This window comes from Triticum urartu, unplaced genomic scaffold (genome assembly GCF_003073215.2).
Source record: "Triticum urartu cultivar G1812 unplaced genomic scaffold, Tu2.1 TuUngrouped_contig_30, whole genome shotgun sequence".
Taxonomy (NCBI): domain Eukaryota; kingdom Viridiplantae; phylum Streptophyta; class Magnoliopsida; order Poales; family Poaceae; genus Triticum; species Triticum urartu.
The window spans coordinates 1-22,774 of NW_024113509.1; the positions used below are offsets into that span (position 1 = coordinate 1).

The 22,774-nt window shown below is 45.9% G+C and overlaps 1 protein-coding gene and 1 long non-coding RNA gene across 2 annotated transcripts; both read right to left on the reverse strand.

The window, feature by feature from the left end:
* Positions 1-10,107: 10,107 nt before the first annotated feature.
* On the reverse strand, positions 10,108-10,956 carry LOC125527140. Its single transcript, XM_048691704.1, has 3 exons — positions 10,894-10,956; positions 10,498-10,835; positions 10,108-10,328 (listed from the first exon to the last, which is right to left on the reverse strand). Exons 1-3 carry the CDS (start codon positions 10,954-10,956, stop codon positions 10,118-10,120), a joined length of 612 nt encoding a protein of 203 aa, XP_048547661.1. The 3' UTR covers positions 10,108-10,117.
* On the reverse strand, positions 10,957-13,400 carry LOC125527141. The gene is made up of 4 exons (XR_007291983.1): positions 13,072-13,400; positions 12,061-12,174; positions 11,495-11,536; positions 10,957-11,043 (listed from the first exon to the last, which is right to left on the reverse strand). It is a non-coding gene; the product is annotated as an uncharacterized LOC125527141 (long non-coding RNA).
* Between the last annotated feature and the right edge of the window lie 9,374 nt (positions 13,401-22,774).

Genomic DNA, 22,774 nt, shown 5'->3' on the forward strand with positions numbered 1-22,774 from the left:
CCGTCTCGGTTATCTTATGTCTGTCCTGACTACTATATATAGGTAACTACCCCTGTAATCTTAGTACCGCGACCATCAAAAGAAATAAAGTGCAATGGCTCGCCAGGAGCCTTATGGTTGGCCAACTCGGCGAGTCTCCGTATACTCGGCTAGCTAGACACAAGATCAATCAAGCTGGGTGCTTGTCTGCTTATTTGGTACATGCGCGTTGCGTTCTTAGTCGACCAGCGGCTCGGAAGATAATCGAGCTATGGCGCTGTGTATTGTCGGAAAGTACTCGACAACAGCGTCGTCTAGGTCAGACTTGGGCCAACAATTCGTATCAAGCTTTGTATATCGGTTGTAATGACATCTTTGATTACCGGAAGGAGGGAGTACTATAATTGGTTTAATTTTGCAAGTAGCTAGGAAGATAATAAAAAGGACTCATGGTCATTTATCCCTTGCACTGGCCTGGTGGAACTATAAATAATCCCGTGGGTTTTTCCAATGCTACCAGATGTTCATCCCCGGCGTCGGGTAAACCTGTCATTCACTGGTAACTTGATTTTGCCGGATTGTATCCTCCCAAAATAAAAATGTTATTCAGTTTTTCCGCTAAATTAATCAAATTTGTATATAATTCATCCAGAACACTAGAACTTTTGATTTACCATTGTAGTGACAATTAGCTTATACACGACCTGTGTGGTTTGGGCCAGGTGAGATGGGAAGTTCTAAACACGATAATTCTACCATTTTTTTTCTTAATTAGTATTCAGCCAGGCATAGGCCTAAACAAAAAGAAGCTTGTGAGGTTCCTTTACATAATTCGTCTATTGCTAACAATCGACCATGCGTACGATTATAAAGTTTGAAAGTCATTATACTGCAATCAAAGATAAAGCATGAGCTTAGTTACCTTTGTACCGCCACTAGTAGAAAACAGGGCTTTCGTCACAGCCGGATCGGAGCAATAGTCCCAGTCGCGTTACGAACCAGGACTAATGTGAGCATTAGTCCCGGTTCAAGCGGCGCAGGCATCAGTCCCAGTTCAAATGGGACCTTTGTTCCCGGCTGGAGATACCAACCGGGACTAAAGGGGCATCTCCAACCGGGACTAAAGGTCTATCTTTAGTCTTGGTTGGAGGTACCAACCGGGACTGAAAAAAATATTCTCATTTTTTAAAATTTCAGTTTGTTTCTCCCAGCCTTTTATTCCCGGTTGGTGTCTTTAACCGGGATTAAAGGTCTGTCTTTAGTCCCGGTTGGTGTCGGTTGGAGACACCAACCGGGACTAAAGCCTTTTGCCACATTAAACTTGGAAAAATCATAACTAAATCATCCGAATTCATAAAAATACAAATAATATATCAAAATTTGCAGAACAAAAAGATTGATCCGATGAACACCTATTACGAGTTGTGATCCACATATCCCAAGGTGACAATAATTGGAATTCTTTCCGGTGATTACCGTAGTTTGAGGAGTTCATGTATTCACTAAGTGCTAATGCTTCGTTCTGGTTTTCTATTCACTAAGATGTCATGCAAGTTCTTTTCCATAAGCACATATGACTATATTCGGAATACATGCCTACGTTATATTGATAAATTGGAGCTAGTTTTGTGTCACCCTAGGTTATAACTGTTGCATGATGAATGCCATCCGACGTAATTATTCATCATTGATCCATTGCCTAGGAGCTTTTCACATATTGATCTTTGCTAAGTTACTTTTCCATTGCCACTGTTACAATTGCTACAAAACTGCTACTGTTACTTTTCCTACAGTTACCGTTACTTCCATACTACTTTGGTACTAAATACTTTGCTGCAGATATTAAGTCTTTCAAGTGTGCTTGAATTGACAACTCAGCTGCTAATACTTGAGAATATTCTTTGGCTCGCCTTGTGTCGAATCAATAAATTTGGGTTGAATACTCTACCCCCGAGAACTGTTGCAATCCACTATACTTGTGGGTTATCACCCGCCCGTCCGTTCACCTGCCATAGCAGCTCACCAGAGCTGTTGGGCCGTCACCGGCCGAGGCCCTCCCCTGCTTCTCCTGTGTTCCCGATCGGGGGAGAGATAGGAGCCAGGTGGACCCCACGCGTAAGTGACCCAAAGCTCATCCCAGTCAGCATAAGTGAAAGCGTAATTTCAGAAATACACTTTCGTCTCTGGAAAGCGTATTCTCCTTCTTCTTCGACTAAAAATACACTTTCCAGGGACCCGGCTGTGAATATAATTTTTATAGAATAGTCCCTGACCTTCCACCTCTCATATCTTCGCGACCATAACTCCGAATCAGGTGATTCCAAAGCCCACCACTAATATCGTTGTTGGTAGTAGAATTTAATCTGCAGACCGCAGTGGGTGTGTGGTGGGAGGTGCATTGATTTTTCATTGTATGTTATGAGAATCGCATGATGTATTACTCAGGTGCAATTGTACGTATATATGATTTACAATGGTGGACCACGACCTCAACTATACAAGGAAACTAGGAGGTGGGCCCAATACACAATATGCACAACACATATAATCAACACCCCTCGCAGTTGAAGCGGCACCATAGCTGATGCAAAGACTGGACCGGAACTCCTGAAATGACGTCGTAGGCAAGCCCTTGGTCATGATATCTGCAAATTGTTGGGAAGTAGGAACGTGTAGAACACGAATATGGACAAGAGCCACCTGTTCCCGAACAAAATGAATATCTAACTCAATATGCTGAACCGGGTTGGCGGAGAGGTAGACCACAGAGACATTGTCGGAGTAGACCATCGTAGCACGGTCGACAGGACATAAGAGCTCTTGAAGCAGCTGGCGAAGCCACGAACACTCGATGATGACGTTCGCCACAGCGCGATACTCAGCCTCGGCACTGGAGTGAGAGACCGTAGGCTGCCATTTGGATGACCATGAGATGAGCGAAGGTCCAAGGAAGACACACAGTAGCCCGAGGTGGAGTGAAGAACACAAAGGTTACCGCTGTCTTGACTTACACACTAGACGGGTACACGTGTCTCGCCACGTAACATTCAACGAACATATTTTTCCTTTTGCTGAACACACCGACACACCATCCATCATCCCGACCTCCGTCGCCACCTTTTCTCCCCGTCCTTTCCACCTCTACACTCCTGTCACAGCAGCCCAACCTGCCGCACCTATTGTCACGGCAGCACCACCCAACCCGCCATCAAACACCCCGTCACCACCCAACCCGTAACCAAACAACTCACTGATGAAGCTATGTACCTAGGGTAGGGGCACGGACCAGTCCAAAGAGCCCTACCCAAGGACATCCCTAGAAGAAGTCACCTTTCAATCGACTTGAAGGTATCCCACTCGACGGATTCAAGACACTCGACCAAGAAGCTATCACTCGACCATGAAGCCAACCACTCGACTGCTAGGAGACCTAAAGTCACTCCACAGGCAAACGGTCGGCTGTTCAGTAGTCTTTATGGTCATTATAGCACTTTATTAGGGGCGTTACCAGTAACACCCAATCTTAAATGTACCTTAAACCCTGCATTACTGAGGGCAGGAGGGGGCCGGCGAACTCTATATAAGCCACCCCCCTCCTCAGTATGGAGGGTTCGCACCCCTGTAATCCATACACGCATAATCCAGTCGACCGCCTCCGGGCTCCGAGACGTAGGGCTATTACTTCCTCCGAGAAGGGCCTGAACTCGTAAACCTCGCGTGTAACAACTTCCCAATAGCTAAGATCTAGCCTCTCCATATTCACCCCCCTACATCACTGTCAGAGTTAGGACCACGACAGTTGGCGCCCACCATGGGGCAGGAATCTTAGCGCTTAGTTGGAGAAGTTGCGATCTTTTCCGATCCCGTTTGATCATGGTTTCTTGCGGAGTTCTGGTGGAGGGCCGCGAGATCCGTCTCGGCACGCTCACCTTCATCGCCGACGACTCCGCCTGGCTTCAGGAGGCACCGCTTGACGTCGACGCGCTCCCCGCCCGCGGTGCGACGCACTTCCGTGCATGCATTCGTGGCGTCCTCCTGCGGCAGCCGTCGACCCAGTATCAGTCGGCCCCTGCGTCGTCTCCCCGCCCTGTCTCCCACCAGCGCAAGCGCTCCGGTCGGTCGAGACTTCAGCGATGGGTGAGGCATGCCGTGGCCCGCCAGTCGGCAGCCCCACAAGTCGCGGCAATCGAGCCCGACGGATCCCTCTATGGCCTGTTCGACCTGTCGACTGGTTCCGCGGAGACCGCATCCGAGTGCGACAGCAGCGACCCAGCGGCTGAGGTCCTGGCGGTCGATGGAACACACAGTCCCCCCGGTTTCCCTCGCGCTGACGGAGGCGCGGGTGGAGGCGACCCGTCGCATCCCCACGATGAGTATCTCCCCGAACCTCTCACGTCATTGCAGCGAGAGGAGCTTCGCCGCCGGAACATGTACGCGCTCCACACTCCTATTGTTGGAGAAACCCCCGAGGCCCGGGCCTTGGAGGACGTGCGTTTGGCTAACCTGGCCGAGCGCACTCGACTGGAAAATCTCCAGCGAATACTCGACGAGCAAGCGCGTCAGCGAGCTCCCGAGCCCAGTCGGCGTCAACAAGCTCCCGAGTCCAGTCGGCGTCAGCTCTTCCCGCAGCCGCAGGTATACCGAACCCCAGTTTAGAATTTGGCCGCTGCGGCCCGTATAGTAGAATCAATTCAGCCCTCCCAGTCGGATGCTGGCAGAGGCTTGTTACAGATCAGAGCGTTGCTCCGGGCGGCGGGAAACCAGAATTCCGCTGTTTCTCAGTCGCGAGATAGGATCCACAGTCGATCTGTTGCAACAGATACAGTCCAGTCGGCTCACAGCCCGAGGTCGCCCCCGAGGCGTGAGGGACGTGGTGACCGGCATGATCAGTACAGAAGAAATGAGCAGTATGATCACCGATTCGATCGTGATGATCGACGTCGAGTGCCAACCCCTCCCCCGAGGAGTGGGTCATATGCGCCTCGACGGCAAGATGACAGACACCCTCACAGTGTTGGGCAGAGGATTCCAGTCGACCCTAGGGACCCAGGCTTTGATGCGAGATCTATCCTTGTTCAAGGATTGGTTGACATGAACAGAGCTCATCGGGAAGGCCACAACAGAGATGTGCCTGCCAGCAGCAGCAGAGTACATGCTTCAGGACCCGAGTGTTTCAGTCAAGCCATCAGAGCTGCAGTGATTCCTCCCAACTTTAGGCTGGCGACTGGAATCAGCAAGTTCACCGGTGAGTCTAAGCCGGACACTTGGCTCGAAGATTACCGAGTGGCTGTACAGATTGGCGGTGGAAATGATGAGGTGGCCATGAAGCATTTGCCTCTCATGTTAGAGGGCTCAGCCAGAGCGTGGCTAAATCAGTTGGCACCCGGCAGCATCTACACTTGGGAGGACCTCTCCCGAGTGTTTGTCACAACCTTCGAGGGAATATGCAAGCGACCCGCAGGCCTTACGGAATTGCGGTCTTGTGTGAAGAAGCCAAATGAAACCCTGGTGGATAACACTGCATCACAGGGTTGAGAATGTGCCAGACCATCAAGCAGTTTGTGCCTTCAAGGAAGGCGTCAAGTACAGAGAATTGAATCTGAAGTTCGGTCGAACTAGAGAGATGTCTCTGAATCGGATGATGGAGATTGCCACCAAGTACGCTAATGGTGAAGACGAAGATCGACTCCGGAGCGACAAGTACAAGGCAGTCGCCCAAGAAACCGGAGGGAACTCCAGTCGGAAACAGAAGCGGAAGGCCGAGCCCGCTGCCCCTGGGGAGGCCTTGGCCGTAGCCCAGGGAAACTTCTAGGGAAAACCCAAGGGCACCTGAAGCCCAGGAAAGTCAAGGATCAGGATGGAAATGATGTGTTGGATCTTCCATGTCACATCCACACCAAGAAAGATGAAGAGGGTAATTTTATTTACCAAAACATACCACTCGATAGTGCCGGCTCCTAATCCAGCAGTTTCAAGGCAAGCAGTCCAAGGACAAGGAAAAGGAGTCGGACAGGGTTGAGGACAAGGAAGACAGTGACGATGGATACCCCCAAGTCAATTCCACCCTGATGATTTTTGCCGATGTAGAAAGCAAAAGTCGACTGAAAGTCATTAACCGCGAGGTGAACATGGTTGCTCCGGCAACACCCATTTACCTGAAGTGGTCTCAGACTGCCATCACATTCGACCAGTTTGATCACCCGACGCACATTGCCACCCCTGGGAGGCAAGCTTTGGTGGTCGACCCAATTGTCGAAGGCACTCGACTAACCAAAGTCCTGATGGATGGTGGCAGTGGCCTGAACATACTGTATGCTGAAACATTGAAAGGGATGGGCATTCCGATGTCCAGGCTCAGTACCAGTAACATGAGCTTCCACGGAGTCATTCCTGGGAAGAAAGCCCAAACACTCGGCCAGATTGCTCTTGATGTGGTTTTCGGTGATTCAAAGAATTACCGCAAGGAAAAGTTGACATTCGAGGTTGTGGACTTCTAAAGTGCTTATCACGCCATTTTGGGCAGGCCAGCTTACGCACGCTTCATGGCCCGACCATGTTACGTGTATCTCAAATTGAAGATGCCTGGCCCCAAAGGTGTGATCACTGTTACAGGCAATCGGAAGAAGGCGGAAGAGTGCTTTCAGAAGGGCTCAAAGATTGCAGGTGCACAGATGGCAGTGGTCGAGCTGCAAGAGTACCAAAAGACTGCCGATCCGAGCGAATTCTCTCATGTTACTCTCAACAACATGGCATTGATTATGATGAAACATTCTCTCATGTTGTCAAGGCCAGCACCATTCGTACTGTTCTTAACATCGATGTTTCCTCCGCATGGCTCAGCCATCAACTAGATGTAAAAAATGCTTTCCTTCATGGTTCTCTTCAAGAGACCGTCTATTATCAGCAACCTCTGGGTTTTGAAAATCCTTCCAATCCAAATCATGTATGTCTTCTCCAGAAATATCCTTATGGTCTCAAACAAGCTCCACGAGCCTGGTTTCAATGTTTCTCTTCTTTCATCCAGACGATAGGTTTCACTTCTTCACTTTCTGACACTTCTCTCTTTGTGTACCACTACAATTCCGAAACTGCGTACCTCCTTCTTTATGTAGATGACATCATTCTCTCCACATCTTCTCAAACCTTTTTAGATCACAATATTACCCTCCTTCGTTCTGAATTCTCTATGACTCATCTTGGTACTCTTCATCACTTTTCGGGCATTGCGGTTCTTCGTGATTCTTCTGGCCTTTCTCTTTCCCAATGTCAGTATACTCTTGATCTTCTTAATCGTGCTGGTATGCTTGACTGTCAGTCCTCTCGCACCTCTGTTGATACCAATTTCAAACTATCAGCTGATGGTGAAACTTTCCATGATCCTACTCTATACCGTAGTCTAACACGTGCTCTCCAATCTCTCACTATCGCTCGTCCTGAAATTTCCTTTGCTGTTCAACAAGCATGTCTTCATATGCATGATCCACGGCTTCCGCATTTTAATCATGTCAAACGTGTTCTTAGGTATTTAAAAGCTACTTTTGATCATGGTCTTCACATCAATAAGTCCACTCCTCATTCTCTAACTGCATACTCTGATGCAAACTGGGCTGGTTGTCCAGATACTCGACGATCCACATCCGGTTTTGTGTTTTCTTGTTAACAATTTGATTTCTTGGTCCTCGAAAAGACGGGTTACGGTCTCCCGCTCGTTCGCTGAACTTGAGTACCGTGATGTGGCACATGCTATCGCTGATACTATTTGGGTTCGTCAGTTGCTCTTAGAACTGCATCGACCGATTGAGAAGGCTACTATTTTATATTGTGACAATGTTTCAGCAGTTTACATGTCTAGGAATCCTGTTCAGCATCGTCGGACCAAACACATTGAGATTGGTATTCATTTTGTTCAAGAGAAGGTGGCTCTTGGACAAGTTCGGATGCTCCATGTTCCTACTACGGCTCAATTTGGTGACATCTTCACCAAAGGACTTGCTATTAAGCCATTTCAAGACATATGTTCCATTCTCAACGTCATCGAGCCTCCCGTTCATACTGCGGGGGGATGTTAGACTATTTCTTGGATCACAAGTTTCCTAGTCCAAGTCGGTTTGTAGTACCTAGTCTAAGTTGGTTTGTACCGATATATATAGCCATGTACCCTGTACTAAACATAATACAAGCAATAGTTTTATTCATCTATTAACATGTTATGTGAGTAGTCCTTATGTGGTAGGTTTGTATCGGTTTTCGCCGGGTTTTCTAATAATTTAGTGAGCGACTCTCTTCTGCGTAATTAATCGATGAGGCAAATCTTTGCCTCCATTTCAAAAAAATAAGTAGTCCCGGTAGGAAGGTCGAGCTAATGCTTTGCGTCGCGTACTCGTTCCATTGAACTGTTCCTTCTCCTTTGTGAATCTGTGATATTTTCCTCTTTGATATGTAGGCGAAAAAGAAATGCATGCGAGAAAGGATTCAAAGCCGAGATTTTGGGGTGGACGCGAAGTGGATGGACCACTACGATATAGACTACTGGAAAAAAAATATCTTACATCCTCTCCCAAAGAAAACGTCATTGGTGTGGGCGGAGTGGAGCTTCCGGATAAGGAAAGAATGGCGGTTGATCGATTATGCATGCGTGAGAAAAGTCATCCTAGGTCGATTAATCGTACTTACAATTGACGGAGCCATTTTCAGAATTTTTTCATGGTTTTATGCTCTGGGTTGTCTTCTCTTTGCTTGAGACCAAAATGAGAAGGTCACGCCCACGAGTTGGTGTTAGTAGGTCCATGCTGTGTATCGTATCCTGTGCAGCTCGATACGTGTGGCTGAGATGGAGTGACCTGAGTTCTCTAGGTCTTAAATAGTTCATTCCCACTATCTTATTTCTCTCCCACTAATCAACATGCAAGCATCCTTCTCACTTCACCTAGGAAGTCTAGCCACGTCATCAATTGCAATACCCTTCCTATTCCGCACTGCGTCTCAATCTGCCTTACCTCATCGCCTGCCAATGCTCCACCAGCCCACCGGCGTCGCCGGCCGTTCCGCCCCCACAAACCTCGGCCATTCCAACGACCGAGAAGTCTTATTTTTTTTGGCGGCATCATGAATTCCCTAAACGACCAACCATCAATAAAATATGGTACCCACTTTAACGTTGGGGAGAGATGTGGTTTTGTAGCTACACCAGTTATCTAAACCATCCATTTTCCATCAAAATTTGTACGTATAAACCTGTCTATTTTTTGGTTCTCCCAGTTAAGATAATATTTGAACTTGCAACTTGCAGGTCAACTTGGGCAGAATTGTATTTATTTTTGCTGAATAGAAATATATAAAGTGATAAAGCTCAATGAAACTTCTAATTTTATAAATTTCTGATGCATCGAAATATTCGGAAAAGAATTATTCACAGATAGGTATACTTTTCTGGCTTCGAGATGCAAAATTTGAAGGATAAATGTTCTCTTGTTTGGACGAAACAGAAATGAGGGATTTCCATGTAAAAGCAACACATAAAATGGCATTGGGAAATGTAGTATCTAAGCACATAATACAGACTAACAAACAATATTAACAACCGAGAGGCACTGCGGGCGACCTTAGTAAAATCTTTTGGGGATGGTTCATTTGGGGAGTACTTTACACACACACACACACACAGACACACACACACACGCGCGCGCGCGCGCGCGCGCGCGCACACACACACACACACACAAGAGGCCCAGGCAAAAAAATCGTACAAGAGGCTACACATTTATCTCTGTCAGTGTCTCACGTGTATATAGGAGTATATAGTACACCACAGACCTAGCAGCAACAAACACACCAGCTGGCCGCATTCACAATTGATCACCACTACCGCGGCTCATCCTCCTCTCGTCCCATTAGCTGAGAATCATCCTGACAAAGTGCCCATGTCGTTGAGCTTCACGGTGCAGCGGAAGGCGGTAGAGCTGGTGATGCCGGCGGGGCCGACACCGCGGGAGCTGAAGCGGCTCTCGGACATTGACGACCAGGACGGCCTACGGTTCCACATCCCCGTCATCCAGTTTTACCGGCACGACGCGTCCATGTTCGGCAAGGACCCTGCAGCGGTGGTCCGGGATGCCGTGGCCAAGGCGCTCATGCACTACTACCCGTTTGCCGGCCGTCTAAGGGAGCTCGAGGGTCGCAAGCTTGCTGTCGACTGCACCGGTGAGGGTGTGCTGTTCATCGAGGCCAACGCAGACGTAAGTTTGAAGCACTTCGGTGACGCCTTGCAGCCGCCCTTCCCAGGACTTGAGGACCTCATCTTCGACGTCCCTGGCTCGTCAGAAGTCCTCGGCACCCCACTTCTCCTCTTTCAGGTAAATTTAACTTTCTATAATGTTAAAAATCTGACGTCAGACTTTTAACTATGGAAAATCGAACATCTATTCTTTTGCAATTTAAGTTGATCCGAGGATGACACATTTAGTTTGCAAGCACGGCAATTTGGTGGCAATAGAATAAACGCATGGATGGATTTTTCACGTTTGGCAACTAAACTGAATTGACATCTTGGGCAAACATAAACGCCATAAAAACGTTAAATATGCCATATGGTAAAAATATGACGTCGGATTTGTGGTTGAGTCGAAATTTTCATAAGCACACCACATGTTTACGTGACCAATATGTATTGTGGCACCAGCTAACCGTACGTGGCACATGCAGGTGACACGGCTAGCGTGCGGAGGCTTCATCCTAGCAGTGCGGATGATGCACACGATGGCGGACGCGCCGGGGATGGTGCAGTTCCTGGCTGCCGTGGCTGAGCTGGCACGGGGCGCCACGGTGCCATGCCGGTGTGGGGGCGTCGTCGCAGGCGCCTCCTCAAGCCTGTGTTTGATGGTGTTGATGTCGTCATCATCGCTGCTGCCGCAGCACCGTGAGGATGCCGTCGTCGTCGTCACCGCCGCAGCCCCGTGTCGATGTCGATCTCGTCGTCATCGTCGCCGTCACAGCCCCATGTCGATATCATCGCCGTCGCCGCCGCAGCTTCATGTCCATGTGTTCCCTACTAGGAACTCACAAATCCTGGAATTAAACAATGAACCAAGACAGTGCTAGGCATGACTACAAGTGAAAGGAGATAAGGAATTCCAAGGCAGTACGAAATCTTATTATAGATTCTGAATACAAGCTTTTGAGGCAAATTGCAACAAGCAAAGGTTGTGCACCAAGTAGAAATAATTCCCAGGTCATTCGCAAGCAAGCAAGCAAGCAAGAAGGCATCAGCAACAGCAGATTTATTACCAACATTGTACCCTTTACTGTCAGGTCATTTCAATTTAACTCTTGGTTGAAGATGTATTATTGCTGTAGTACCAGTAATCATCAGCAGTAACAACACTTGCTGTGTCAATCAATAAGCATCAGAACCAACAATGATCTATCTAGCTACACAATGGTACTAGTATTACGGTCTATTTGACTAGCAGAAAAACAGAGTTGGTCTAAAACTGAACAGAGGCGAGTTTGTAGGTACCTGGGTTTGGCTGTGGACGCCGAATTCAGGGCCGAGGTCTTCCTGAAGGCTATAGATAATTAATACACTGTAATTTGCATAGGATAAATTACAAAATGAAAATTACACTACAATTTGGCGTACACATTTACTGAACTTCTTTAGAATGGGGTGTACACATTTACTGAAAACAGACTTCTTTAGAATGGGGCAAAACAGAGACTTGCACCTTCACTTCTTCAATGTCACTTTGATCCTAATTTGCAAAACAAGACTGCTGACACAGTTCTTATATTTCTGTCATATCTAATTACACATTTCCGGTATAGCCATCGGCCATGGGCAACCTAAGATAACCCCAAACCTAGACCTATATTGCCAAGCGCTAACCAATTAATGTATTACATAATGAGTTATGTCAGAGGGAGGCTAGCTTGTACGTGTGAACTGCTGTACACTGATGGTCGATCAATAGTTTTTATAAATTATATTAGATGAGGTAAGAATGTTTCCTATTCAGAATGGCTAACACATACAGTACTAAGTGATTATGCATTACAGTAATCTGTGATTATGCATGTCAGTACCTTGAAAGCCCCAGCATAGAATTCATTCCCAAGCATGTCCTGAACCATCCCCCGGAACTGAATGAGGGTGTTGGGTTTGATCAATCCGAGATTTGATGCATCCAACAATGGAACCTGGAAAGGACAACACAGTGTAAGAAATCTCATTTCACCTAGTGAAATACAGTTTGAAATCTCCTAGCAGTCCAGTAGGATCTAATACATACGAAAATAAAACCATTCTCCCAACCATAAATCCGTAAATGCATTTGCTCTCAAGCATTCTTCTACCTTCTAGTATTTCATTTTGATACTAATCACTTCCCCCCAGTTACAGTGCGGAGTGCGGACTGTGTACATAAGATTATCAAATTTTGATAATTTATCTATGATGACGCCAATCAATCTATAACCTTATAGCCTGATACATAGGAAACTGGCAGACGCCAACCGGACCGCGAGTGGATAACCTAATCTCGTGCAGCATGCTAGCACACGACAGGGAAATGAAGCCAAGAACAGAAACAGGTGGTGCCACGGATTAAGCTCATTATGTATTACTTCATGCATTCATGGTTATTCATCTCTATTTTCCAGCAGATAAGTAAAACTAAGTACTAAACTGTAAAACATAATCTTACGATTATAGCAGCTCCAGGCTATAGGATGAGTTAAAATTCCCAATACATCTCAAGTGAGCCGATACTAGAGTCCCTGGCAGAGGACACAACAATCGTGTATATTACACTGACAGCTAACTTTAAGATCATCCTTTTGCGTCGGTCAATTTTCCCCCCTCTTCACAACAGATCAACCTAGACAAGTGAATCGCTAGAACTAGACCAAGATCCACATACAACAGTGCCAAGCCAGATCCACAAACCCTAGGATTCATTCCGTAGCCAGGCAAATCAGAACGGAAATGTGTCACAAATTTAACAGGACAGCACCCGAAATGCTTCGATCTAACCAATCACGGCACACGAGAACTGCAATCGCTCAGCGTGCTGGGAAGGAGGAGGAGGCTCTCACAGTGTGGCGGGCCGGTGTGGAGGTGCTGCCGCACGTCCCCGGCGGCGTCGAGCTGGCTTCGCGCGCGGCAGCCCCGTCGGCGGCGGCAGGCGGCGAGGCCGTGCGGGTCCTAGGGCGCGTTGGCGAGCGGATCCGGGCCGGGGTCCGCCGTGTCAGAGAGGCGGGGCGCGCGGGCGCAGCGGGCGGTGAAGAGTTCGGAGGCGCTCGTCATGGCGGGCCGTGCCAGATGCGAGTGCCATGATTTGGATTTGGAAGCGGGAGGGGGAGGCTGCTGGTAGAGGGGATCTCGTCTGGATCGGGGGTGGGTGGTGTGGGAGAGTGGAGTGGGACGATTGGTGCGATAGTGGTAGCGCGGCCTGTCCCACGGCGCTACAGCTATCTATCTACTGGTAGCGCAGGTTTTACTCCGCGCGCTACTATTAATGTCTGTTGGGAGGACATGGTGTAAATCATTTAGTAGTAGTGGGGGTTTTCAGTGCCCGCGCTAGTACTATTCCGTATCAGTAGCGCATTTTTTTGCCGGCGCTACTACTAATTAGCAGTAGCGTGGGCCAAATAACCCACGCTAGTACTAAGTGTCTGTCTATAAGCGTTTTCCTAATAGTGATATGAGGAGAATAGTAGTGCAGATATGTTGCTAAAAATCCTTTAAACCCAGTGGGGAAAATAATAAGGAGAAAATGATGCAACATATAATGATTACTGTTGCTTGATAACTCACATGAAAAAAACCTTTGAAGAAGGAGAAAACCAATCGATGAGTCTACAGAACAATTAATATGTCTTGAGTACTTTCTTTAAAAACCTCGATAGGTAAAATAGAAAGTATGACATATGATCTTTGAGAAGGTATTGCCTCATTAAAAACCATGATGAGAAACTTTGAGAGAAAACGCATAAGGGAAAAGAGTGCGATTTGATATGCCATTGAATACTCCTTTAAAACCCAGTGTGAAAAATATAAGGAGAAATAATATGACATATACAGGCACATGTGATCTGTGCGCGGCTCTATGATCTTGGGTTCGGCCTGCGAGGGCACTTTCTCAGCAGCTGTGGCGCCCGCCCGGGGCATTAACATGATGGGGTTGCCGGGGTGCGCATACCCCCTTCTTCCTCCGCACGGGCATCATCTCCAAGAGCTACCAACGTGTTGGGCCCGAACAACAACGGCCATTACCTGGCTGCGAAGGTGCTGCCGCACGTGACAGCCTGACAGGGCTCGTGGACGACATGCTCGGTAACAATCACGTGGATCACCGTCGATAGCGTCACAGCGTAGTCGCGGCTCAAACCGAGAGTGGTGCAGGTACAGACAACCCACTTTAGCGCCATTGCTTCCAGTACTCCAGATCGCGCTCTGCTCGGGACCGATTACCATGATATTGTATTGACCTGGCAGAGGTATTTAAGAGACGGGAAAGAACTCGGGCGTGAGATTTTGCATACCAACTCGGACGGACGGACGGACGTGTTGGGGATCGGCTTCTCTCAAACCAAACAATGAACAAAAGAAACGACAATCTAAAATGAATGCATAGGTTTTTGTTGTTGTTGAGAAGAATGAATGCACAAACTACATGGTGTCCCATAGGGGCACATCAACGCACAAACTACATGGCCCAGGTCCATCGTGTAGGAAACTTTTGCGTAACAATAAAGGAAACTTCATCAAAGCCGGACGAAATCAAGAATATCGTCTTGCTTTACTACTATTAGCAAATATGCCCGTGCTTACAAAGGGAGGGATAATTTGAAACCGAAACATTTCTTGAAATTAACTAACATTTTTCGAAAACATTAACCTTCCATGAAATCACGAATTTTTTCTTTAATTTATGTTTTTCATTGAAACAGGAACATGTTTTAACATTTGGAACAATTTTAGAAAATGTGTTTTTCAAACGCGAACATTAATTTCAATTTCTGAACATTTCTGTAAAACAAGAATATTTTGTTGAATCTTGAACATTTTTTAATACGTAACTTTTTTTGAAAAGCTCGAACAAATTTGGAAAAAAATATACTATTCCTAATTTTGCACAACTTTTGGAACGAGGAAAATAAAATAAAATTCCAAAAAAAAGAATTTAAAACAATATTTGTTTCAAAATTCTGAAAGTTTTTGAAAGTTTGACCAAAATGGAAATTCTGAAAATACTGAATGTACAGGAAAAGTGAAAAACAAGTTTAAAAGGAAAAGGGAATATATAAAATACAGAAATAATAACAAAATGGGCCGGCCTAGTCTTGGGTGCCATGTGCAAAGCCTTGACTAATATGCGGCACCGTGTGACAAATATGGTTTTCCCGACTACCTGGGCAGTAAATTAAGTGGGTTTGCTTCGCTCAGCCAAGAGCACGCGTGGCCCATATACGAAATTTGGGTGAAACCATTATTCTTTGTCTAAAAAAAGCATTATTCTTTTCTAACAGACAGGCGCACAAAAATTTAGTACCACTCGAATAAAAAAATAACTTTTCAGCGGTGATTAGATGAATTTTTTTGCTGCACTTTTTTGTCTCCAATTTGTTTGTGCGCCATTTTTTAAGGTTTCACTCTAAATAGAATTTTAAAAAGGTTAAGAGGTAAGAATAACATTATATTCGAATTCTACAAATTTTTCAAATCAAATTTCATATATAACATGTTAAAATTGGGGTCATGGTTTAAAAGATATTGATATTTCAAAAAAATATTTGTTGTACGTAGACTACGTGTTAATTAGTATAGAAGACATGGTGTTTTCTGTAAAACACAAAAAAGATTCAATTTATCACATAAAAAGAACTGCAGGTTGATTACCTGAAAGTTTAGGGGGTTTATGTAAAAATACAAAAAAGATTCAATTTATACGTAGACTACTCAGCATCGCTCATCGCTCACACCATTTGTTCTTGTCTGCAATATATATGTATGTAATACTTTGTTGAAGATCCTTTCGGAGCCACAACTAAGTCACTCGAAGGTGTTCATAGGAGGTAAGGTGTGCGTGTGTGTATTCATAGGGGTGAGTGTATATACATATGTGTGACCGTATAAGCATCTACGTCTGTACTGTGTTAAAAAAAATCTCAGATATCAATATCTAAAATTTACGGCCAATATAATTTAATCTATGTAGACGAATGTAATGCCTTGTTTGCCTCTTGCTAAAATTTACGGCCAATATTATAACAGATAGATAGATTAACATCACAATAAAGATGGTTGCGCTCATCGCTCGGTATTGAGTCCGGATATTATCCTACTTTTCGTAAAAGAAAAGGAGATTAACATCATAATTTGCAACGATTTATTAAAAAACATTTTATAGTAGTTTGGCTAACTTTTCTGTTGTATTTGGTCATTGCGCCATTGACGCAACGAATCATCTAGCAAGATCGGTATCCCAGGACGTTATACAAATTTAAGAGGTAAGAATAACATTATATTCGAATTCTACAAATTTTTCAAATCAAATTTCATATATAACATGTTAAAATTGGGGTCATGGTTTAAAAGATATTGATATTTCAAAAAAATATTTGTTGTACGTAGACTACGTGTTAATTAGTATAGAAGACATGGTGTTTTCTGTAAAACACAAAAAAGATTCAATTTATCACATAAAAAGAACTGCAGGTTGATTACCTGAAAGTTTAGGGGGTTTATGTAAAAATACAAAAAAGATTCAATTTATACGTAGACTACTCAGCATCGCTCATCGCTCACACCATTTGTTCTTGTCTGCAATATATATGTATGTAATACTTTGTTGAAGATCCTTTCGGAGCCACAACTAAGTCACTCGAAGGTGTTCATAGGAGGTAAGGTGTGCGTGTGTGTATTCATAGGGGTGGTGTATATACATATGTGTGACCGTATAAGCATCTACGTCTGTACTGTGTTAAAAAAAATCTCAGATATCAATATCTAAAATTTACGGCCAATATAATTTAATCTATGTAGACGAATGTAATGCCTTGTTTGCCTCTTGCTAAAATTTACGGCCAATATTATAACAGATAGATAGATTAACATCACAATAAAGATGGTTGCGCTCATCGCTCGGTATTGAGTCCGGATATTATCCTACTTTTCGTAAAAGAAAAGGAGATTAACATCATAATTTGCAACGATTTATTAAAAAACATTTTATAGTAGTTTGGCTAACTTTTCTGTTGTATTTGGTCATTGCGCCATTGACGCAACGAATCATCTAGCAAGATCGGTATCCCAGGACGTTCCACCATAGGGAAGACAGAGATTGACACTTCTCCCTGCGCATACGTTCTTGTTTGTACAGCTCCAACGCCTCGTCCATGACTTCCTTTCGTGATAACATCCGTGATCTTGTCTCCAACGAAGGATGAGTGCCGATGTAGTCCATTAATTTCGTGTCTCCGATGATCTCTCCAATCTTCTTGCGGAATTCAGGGGCTACGCGTGGATCAAAACCAGCAGCGGCCATTATCATCAATCCGATGTGATCCGCCTCCAATTCGGCCCTAGAATGTATATACAGGTAAAACACACAAGAGATAAGATATACAGCCTCAACAATAAAATATTCGCAAAAAAAATAGAGCACCTAGTATTTGGTAAACCAACATGTTCCAATTTCCATACAGAATGCTATTTTTTTTAAGAGAGAATGCAATTATAATTTCAAGAGCAATGTAATTAATTATTAAATCAATGTACCTTCGTGAGAAGGGCATTAGTTTGTAGAACGGAATTGACCCCAACAACTCCATGCTATGCCTTGCAACAACATGTGCGGCCTGCAAAAAAATGGCGTTAATGACTGTCCCACTTGAAAACAACCAAACATCCGTCTGCAAATGCACCGATACTCCAATAAGGAAAACCTACCTCATGACCAATAACGGTGGCAATCTCGGCATCGGTCTTCAAATGCTTGAGGTATCCAGTGTGGATTACAATCTTCCCGCCCTTCAAGCAGAAAGCGTTTACTTTGTCATCTTCCACAACCATCACTTCCCAGTTAAGGTTATTGAGGTGCCCCGTCTGTGGCCGCACCACCACCTTCCCCTGCTTAACATCATCATCATGGATGCCGTTGTTGGGGAAGAGGCGGTGGACTCCGTGGATGATGTCTGAGGCGATGCGGCGGACGAGGACAGTCCTTGGGTCAGACGGGCCAAGGATGTCTTTGCCGCGCTTCTGCTTCCAATCGTTGAAGTCTTCGTCGCCAAACTCGCGCTCCTCTGACGAGGTCAGGAGGACACGATGGGCCCGGTTGGTGTAGGGAACGGTCTCTTTTTGGCATATCGCGGCAAAAAAACTGAACTTGACAGCGTAGGGCAGGACAACCACCGCAGCGGCCACCTTCCACGGGTTCGGGTACCACCGCGGTCGGCTCCATGAGACGACTCCCGGCAGTAACGGCGCGTGGCCCATATGGGAGGCGGCCGGCATGGCTTGGCGGAGAAAGAGCCGTCGGATTGATCCAGTGACATTGGAATTCGATCGAGGACCCGGCAGTGGCTGGGCAGGGTTGAAGTGGCGTCGGACGATCTGGAGCCTGGAGAAAACTAAACGCGCCTTCCTCACGCAATTCATGCTGGCGGTTTCTTGCGTATGCAGCGGAGGCGTCTGATTGATGGAGGGTTACGACGGGGGCTAACTTTTAAGTGCACAGCGCTTCATGAGAGTAGTACGAAGTAGACTCGGGTTCAATATTATAAGACGGTGTCCGAGACGGACTGCGTAGCTTTGGCTCGAGTTTAAGACGGACTGCGTGACTGCTCATCAACACTACTCCTGCTTCGTCCACGTCCCGGTTAGCTAGGATTATCCATCGGGTGATCCTTTTGAAGCCAGGAGACTGACTGATCCGTTGGCCGTGTAAACGCATGTCGTTGAGCCAGGGGACCATCAGGTGTTCGTTCGATCAGGAGCTCACATGCAGACTTAGGTGGAGTGGGAGGCACTCATCACACATGAAAGACTTAGGTGGATTGCAAGGCGTCGGGCAAACCTTATTGTAATAAACAGTCGTGAAATCGTCGTTCTAAGGCCTCATACATTAGAACAGCAACCGCCGTCGATGAAGAGAAGTGTAAATCGAAAGGATCCAATCTCTAGACACACAAGCACAGACAAACAATGTCAAGATCCATGTGGATCCACTGATGACAAACGCCGTCCGAATCCCGCGAGATCCGCCGAAATCAAACCTCCGCACGCCGTTCCACGATGCTAGAAACATCACCGGGATAGGGACAAGGCAAGGAGAATCTTATTCCATCTTCATCGCCCCTTCGACTCTCTGAGCATCACACAAACCCTAACAAAACTCAAAAGAGTATGAAAAAACGAATCTCTCCTGCTGGCAAGGGACGGGATCCACCACGCCTCCATGTCCGTAAGACCACAGGAGACGAGGTAGACCGACGGTGGCACCGGCAGGAGGCACAAGAAATCCTAGCCAAAACCCAAGATTATATATAAAGATAAAAAAACCAACAAAAATATAGCCGTACAGATATCCTATGCGTATGCTCTTTTTTCATGGTAATATATGTCTCATTAATAAAATGAAGATTCAGTTACAAGCCATGTAAACATCGATATTACCGGACTGAAAAGGTAGAATAATCCTACGCAAAAACCAACGACTATTCCTCTCCACCATGGAAAAGGATACATATCACCTCTTCACTCGTGTTCGACGCGGCTCCATCGCTGATCTAAAGCTTTATGGACCTCTAAAGTAGTTTGCTTGAAGCAAAAAAACGTTGTGATTGGAAGAATCATACCAAGGCAACGTGTCGCCGGACACGCCATCGAACTCCAGAACTAACACCTCCGCACGACTATGACATCGGAGGAGGAAATCAGAACTGCCAGCTTCAAACCACGAACCCGTCACAGGATGCACCTTCTTCTAGCTGTCACCTACGTACACAAATGTCTGCGCGTACTCCCAAATGACAAAACCTACCTGATATCAGAGACAACACCGCAACAACAAGAATAGAGCAGGTGGAGAGACACACCTGAAGGGGTCGCCGCCGCCGCCTCTCTACCTCGCCGCCATGAAGGACACCGTCGGTGTGGGAGTGGAGCTGAGGCAGACTTATTCGACCAGGCGCCGCTTCCACCAACCCAACAGTGCACCACGACCTACAAAACGAAACCCTATCTACAGAGCAGAGGAACGGGGTCCCCCCTGTAGGAGATATGCCCTAGAGGCAATAATAAATGATATTATTTATCTCCATGTTCATAATTATATTTATGATCCATGCAATAACTGCTATGGTTCTCGAGTCTGCAATAAAACGAGGCTCGGAGGAAGACTGATATGCACGTGTGGAATAATAAACGGTAAGAAGTATTCTTAGTCCGGCCTCTAAGACTAGCTCAAGTGTTGCATGATGGTTCTGTTTTCCTGATCATGGGCATGTCTATGCCAACAACATTGAGGGCACAATGTTAAGAGAACATTTGTGTTGAATCGACCCGGATTGATGTTATGCTATGAGATTCATCCGTCACAAGTTAACGGTACATAACACAGAGATGGTTAACGTTTGCATGATTTCTTAGACCATGAGATTATCGATTTTCTTCATGCTTGCTTCATGAACTTTGGGGTTTGTTAAACGTCATCCGTAAATGGGTGCTTATTACTGCGGCATACGGGTTCATGGAAAAGTATGTCAAGTAACTTGTTAGCTCAAGATTGGGATTTGCTCCTCCGATGGTGGAAAGATATCTCTGGGCCCTCTCGGTGTTACGGTATCCATCATCTTCTGGCCAGACACTTTGTGATTTGATCACGGGGATGCCGAAACACGGGAACGAGAAAAGAGAACAATACCGGTAACGAGGTAACTGGCATAGTGGACAAGTTGTTGATCCACGGGGATGCCAACATGTCTCACCTCGGGTATTTGAAACATATCACGAAGCAACAGGAATAGCACACGGCAACTGGAGGTTCGCTCGAATATTCATTCGTGTGGGTATAGGGGTCAATATCGGTGTCCACGGCTCCGATGTTGATCATTGATCGGAAAGTGTTCTGGTCATGACTATGCTTCACCGAACCTATAGGGTCACACACTTAAGGGTCACCTATCTGCTGAATTCTAGCAGGGAGTTTGAGAGAAAATCACCGAAAAAGTTTCGAACACCGAAATGTTTCGGACAGCGGAAAAGTTCCACAGAGAGAGGTCATCGGATGAGTTTCAGTGAAACCGAAAAGTTGTTTCGGGATATACTATTAAGTCAAATTGGTTTCGGCACATGCCCGATAATTCTTGGAGGGGGCCAGAGTCATTCTGAAAACTTTCTGGAATTGTTCCGGAGCAGTCGGTACCGGTTTGGTTGCTTTTCGCAGATGAAATTCTCTAATCTAAATTGTTTTGGAATGAATCCAAAATCTTTTTAGTGGGTAATGGAATTATTCTAAGACCCACAGAAATATTTTCGGATTTAATGGACGCGAAAAATTGTCTTCATGAATAGTGAAAACACATTCTTGTTTGCTTTTCGCAGATGGAATTCACTAAACCGAAATTGGTTCCGAACGCGATGAAAATTATTTTAGTGGGTATTGGAAATGTTCTGGGACAACATAAATATTTTCAATTCGAACGGACGCTGAAAAATGTCGTCGTTAATAGTGAAAGTGCTTTTTGCTTGGCTTCTTGGAGAAGCCACCTTGAGGGCCTTTTAGTATTATCCTCTTTGGCTTCTTGGAGAAGCCACCCTTGGGCTTGGCATATAAATAGGGGTGGGGGGATGCCTAAAGACACACTCTTGCTCTCATACAAATGCCATGCATGATCTGGCTCTCTCTCTCTCCCTCCCAGCGAAATAGTTTCGTAGAGCCGAAAGGCTGTCTGGGTTCCGGCAGGAACTAGTTCTGGACGGCGAAGCCCTGCCAGATAGATGACACCGTATGTGTGCAACCCCATAGAGAGGTCGTAGTTTCGATCATTTTGCCCGAGGGGATGTTTTGAGAGTGCCTCCCGAAGGGCTGACCAAGTGACGGTCCGAGTTCTGTGAGTCCTCCCGAAGGGCTGTCCAAGTGACCGTCCGAGTTTTGAGGGTCCTCCCGAAGGGCTGTCCGCGACACCGTCTGAGGGACTGTCCGACCGCCTCCCGGAGGGCTGTCCGTGGGGCGGATGAGGGTATACATCCTCGCGGTTGGGAGGTTGTAAATCCTAGCTGCGGGAATCTGCACCGCCGTTCGTCACCGACTCTACTTCCGCTGCGCTACGAGTCGGTAACGAAAAAGATCAAACCATGTATGCAGTCTCCATAGTGGTCCTGGGCTGGTGCGTAGGTCGTAATTTTTTTGTTTTCTGCTGCGTTACCCTACAGTGGCATCATGAGCCGTCTATGCGTAGATGCAGGTTGCGATCTAGAATACATAGAGATGTATGGGTGTTGCACAATATAATTTGTAGTAGATGAGTTCCATTACTGAAAATTATTTGTGTGGGTAGTAGATGAAATCTGTTACCCGATGTTCTTGTTGCTTCCTTGGAATTTGCATATTTCTGATCTTGATAACGACATGGTGGATTTTCAATGTTCTGGCAATCCGCGATCCTGAGTGATCAATGAAGTGCTAACAGTTCGTTGAAATCCACCATAGTTAGAAAGAAAGATGAAGTTTCACAAACAAAAGGGCAACGCAGATATGATCTGTACGGGGGTCATGCGTATGACGAAGTT